At 47.4% G+C, this 3916-nt stretch overlaps 1 protein-coding gene across 6 annotated transcripts in view; it reads left to right on the top strand.

Annotated features, from left to right (window-relative positions):
* Relb (RELB proto-oncogene, NF-kB subunit) overlaps positions 1 to 3916 on the top strand; it is a 27115-nt gene that overhangs the window by 17958 nt on the left and 5241 nt on the right. For all 6 annotated transcript variants that reach the window (XM_028778643.1, XM_028778642.1, XM_028778645.1 and 3 more), the window contains 3 exons: positions 525 to 740; positions 1349 to 1417; positions 1534 to 1611. In XM_028778643.1, coding sequence (XP_028634476.1) covers positions 525 to 740; positions 1349 to 1417; positions 1534 to 1611 — 363 coding nt within the window. The remainder of the gene's footprint in view (positions 1 to 524; positions 741 to 1348; positions 1418 to 1533; positions 1612 to 3916) is intronic.

The raw sequence follows: 3916 nt of genomic DNA, 5'->3' as shown, positions 1-3916 counted from the left end.
CTGGGGGATTTTATACAAGCTCTGTACCACTGAACTATATACCCCTAGGTTTTTTACACCAAATTTTTAGGGTCTTATGTAGTTTTCCAGGTTTTACTTTGAATTCACAATTCTCCCGCCTCAGTCTCCCTATCGATTACAGGAGTCAGGAGGATTGCTAATTTGCTCAGCTACCGTAGTGTAGTGGTATTACATGTCCTTGTCACCTACTCACTTTTGTATAGAGAAGCTGAGTAGTTGAGTTTGTTTGTTTGTTTGTTTGTTTTAGACAGGGACTCACTGTATATTACTGGCTGGCCCGAAACTCACTGTGTAGACCAGGCTGTTTTAACATGATCAAGACTGTCTAGCCTCTACCCTCTGAGTGCTGGCATTAAAGGGGTGCACCACTATGCCTAGGCTCCCTGGGTCCTTTGATGGTTTGTAATCCTGGTTTGATTCGGGTAGAAGGAGTGAGTAGGGGCTCTGTGGACTGTCCCGTTCCCTTGGCTTAGCTGTATTCTTACTTTGACCCACCCTCCCAGAGGACATATCTGTGGTGTTCAGCACAGCCTCCTGGGAAGGTCGTGCCGACTTCTCTCAAGCCGATGTGCACCGGCAGATTGCCATTGTGTTCAAAACACCCCCCTATGAGGACCTGGAGATCTCGGAGCCCGTGACTGTCAATGTCTTCCTGCAGCGGCTCACCGATGGGGTGTGCAGCGAGCCACTGCCCTTCACGTACTTGCCTCGGGATCATGGTAACCGCTCAACCCACAGCTACAACGACCCTGGAGACCAGGTCCTTAGGGAAGCAGGAGAAGCAGAAAGCAGGCCTTGGGGCAGTAGCTCAGTCAGTTTAGGGCTTGCCTTGCAAGCATGAAGACCTGAGTTCAAATCTTAGCACTCTTGTAGAAAGCCAGGCAAAGGTGGCATGTCCCTAGCACTGGGAAGACGAGTCAGCTGGATTCCTGAGACTCTCTGGTCAGCCTAGTCTAACCAGCAAGTCCAGGCTGGCCAGCAAACCACAGGTCACTAAGAAACTATCTTAAAACAAAAGAACATAACAAAAGAGAAAGTTAGATAATAAACGAGGAATGACCAAGATTGACATTTGGTCTCCATACATGCATACAAAGGGAGAAGGAGAGAGTCGGGGTGAAAGCAACTGGATTAGCCAGTGCAAAGGTCCTGATGTAGGATCCAGAGAGAACTGCATTGAACTTTTATCCTATTGGGATACAGAAACCTACTTGCATGAGTTAGTGAAGAGCCTTTCCTTTTTATAATGTCCTCTGTGACCGACTATCATGGCGACCTCTGTATTTAACGATGTATGACTTTTGAATGCTTCTGTTTTCCTGAACAGACAGCTACGGTGTTGACAAGAAGCGAAAGCGGGGACTGCCTGACGTCCTTGGAGAGCTGAGCAGCTCCGGTGTGTCCCTCCACCCCTGCCTACGCTCATCCCCAGGTCCCCGGGAGAGGACAGGTCACCTGCTTGGGGTGGGTGGATTGGTGAGATATGGAACCCCCATCTTCCCCTTCCCCCAGATCCACACGGAATCGAAAGCAAGCGTCGGAAAAAGAAACCAGTGTTCTTGGATCACTTCCTGCCTGGCCACAGCTCAGGTGAGTGTGGCGTCTGTAGCCCCTCCTTCCCCTCCTTTTCATAATTTAAAAAGAATATCTTATTTTCTATGTGTGGGTATTTTGCTTGCACATATGTGTATGTGCCCTATGCATGCCTGGTGCTTCCAGAGGCCAAAAGAGGGTGTCAGACCTTCTAGAACTGGACTTACTGAAGGTTGTGAGCTTCCAGGTGGATGCTGGGAATGGAACCTGGGTCCTCAGGCAGAGCAGCCAGTGCTCTCAACCACGGAGCCATCCTGAGCCCTTTCCTGGTTTCTTTATAGCCTCTGAATGCTTGCCCAGGGTCAGTAGCTGACCATACATCTAGCAACATGGAGTAAAACGAATAAGGGGTCAAGAAGTCTGTCAGGGGCTCTCATCTATGATCCCAGCACTCAGGAGGCTGAGGCAGGGGAATTACCAAGAGTTGGAGGCCAACATAGTCTATGTAAAGTTCCATGAGACACTGAGGGGCTACAATGAGAGACCCTGTGTCAAATATATCTTCCCACAGAGGAGGTACTCAGAAGGCTTTAGAGTCAGAGTAGGGGAGGCTTGTGCTCTCTGCAGGGCATGGTAGCCAAGCTGTTCCACATCTCTGAGCCTCGGGGCTCCTTACAAAGTCTTTTTTTTTTTTTAAAGATTTATTTATTTTATGGATGTGAGTACACTGTTGCTGTCTTCAGACACACCAGAAGAGGGCATTAGATCCCATTGCAGATGGTTGTGAGCCACCATGTGGTTTCTGGGAATTGAACTCAGGACCTCTGGAAGAGCAGCCAGTGCTCTAAACCACTGATCCATCTCTCCAGCCCTAGAAAGTCTTTTAAAAATACCTTTTTAATTTATTTTATTATTTTATTTATCACTGTGATGACATGTGTATCAGATGGGTACAGGAGGTGTGTCACAGTACTTGTATGGAGGCCAAAAAACAACTTTGGGAGGCTGTGTGTGGTATTGCACACCTTTAATCCTACCACCCAGGAGGCAGAGGCAGGTACATCTCTGTGAGTTCGAGGCCAACCAGGACTGTCTACACAGTGAGACCCTGTCTCAAAACAAAACAAAACAAAACAAAACAAAAAATCAGAGCAAAACACAAAAAGCCACCTTTTTCTGTTCTTTCATTCCATCATTACGAAAGGATTCATGGGTTGAACTCAGGGCATCAGGCGTTCACAGTAAGTATTTCACCTGCCAGACTATCTACCCAGACCTGGAAGGGTCTTTACAGACCTGGGCTTGCACATCGCTGTTCACTCAGGGCTTGGCTGTAGCTGACTTGGTAGCTAGCCAGTCATTTGTCATGCCCAGAGCCCTGCATTCATCCCCAGCACCACACAGTTTGGATGTGGTGGCACACTCCTGGGACCTCAGCTTTTCAGAAGTAGAGGCAGGAGGATCAGAAGTTCAGGGTTATCTTAGCTATAATATATATGAGTTTGAGGCTTATGTGTTCTAAATGAAATCCCATCTTAAGACAAAAACTGATGTAATCTCTGACTGTATCATATGAACGTGTCAGGGAAGCTAAGCAGGCTCTGGCCTGGTGAGTACTTGGATGGGAACTGGTACAAGAACATAGGGTACTTACTGTAGGTTGAAATGTTTATTTTATTTTTTGTTTTTTTGTTTCAAGAAACTTTCTTCTTAAATTTAAGAGAGCTTGGATGGGTTCTAGAGAGAGAGGTGGTTCAGTTGTTAAGAGCATTGGCTGCTCCTGTGGAGGATCAGGGTTCGATTCCCACCACCCACTTGGCAGCATACAAACCGTTTCTAACTCCAGTCTCAGGTGATCCATCGCCCTCTTCTGGCCTCCATGAGCACTGCATGCACCTGATGCACAGACAAAATACTTATGTGTATAAGAATATCTTTTTTTTTTTTTTGAGACAGAGTTTGTCTGTGTGGCCCTGGCTGTTCTGGAACTCACTCTGTAGACCAGGCTGGCTCCAAACTCAGAAATCCACCTGCCTCTGCCTCCCAAGTGTTGGGATTAAAGGCATGTGCCAGCACCGCCCGGCAAGAATATCATTTTAAAGCCAGACAAGCATCTTGCCTCAGGCTCGCAAATACTGGGATTACAGGTGCCCCATTACATCCAGCAAAAGCAGTTTAAAATTTTCTTGTTTTGCCGGGCGGTGGTGGCGCACGCCTTTAACCCCAGCACTTGGGAGGCAGAGGCAGGCGGATTTCTGAGTTCCAGAGTTCGAGACTAGCCTGGTCTACAGAGTGAGTTCCAGGACAGCCAGGACTACTCAGAGAAACCCTGTCTCGAAAAACCAAAAAAAAAAAAAAAAAA

The sequence above is a fragment of the Grammomys surdaster genome, unplaced genomic scaffold (assembly GCF_004785775.1).
Source record: "Grammomys surdaster isolate TR1022 unplaced genomic scaffold, NIH_TR_1.0 339, whole genome shotgun sequence".
NCBI classification, from domain to species: domain Eukaryota; kingdom Metazoa; phylum Chordata; class Mammalia; order Rodentia; family Muridae; genus Grammomys; species Grammomys surdaster.
The sequence above is the reverse complement of the archived record's forward strand: the minus strand, read 5'-3'. Positions and strand labels throughout refer to the sequence as shown.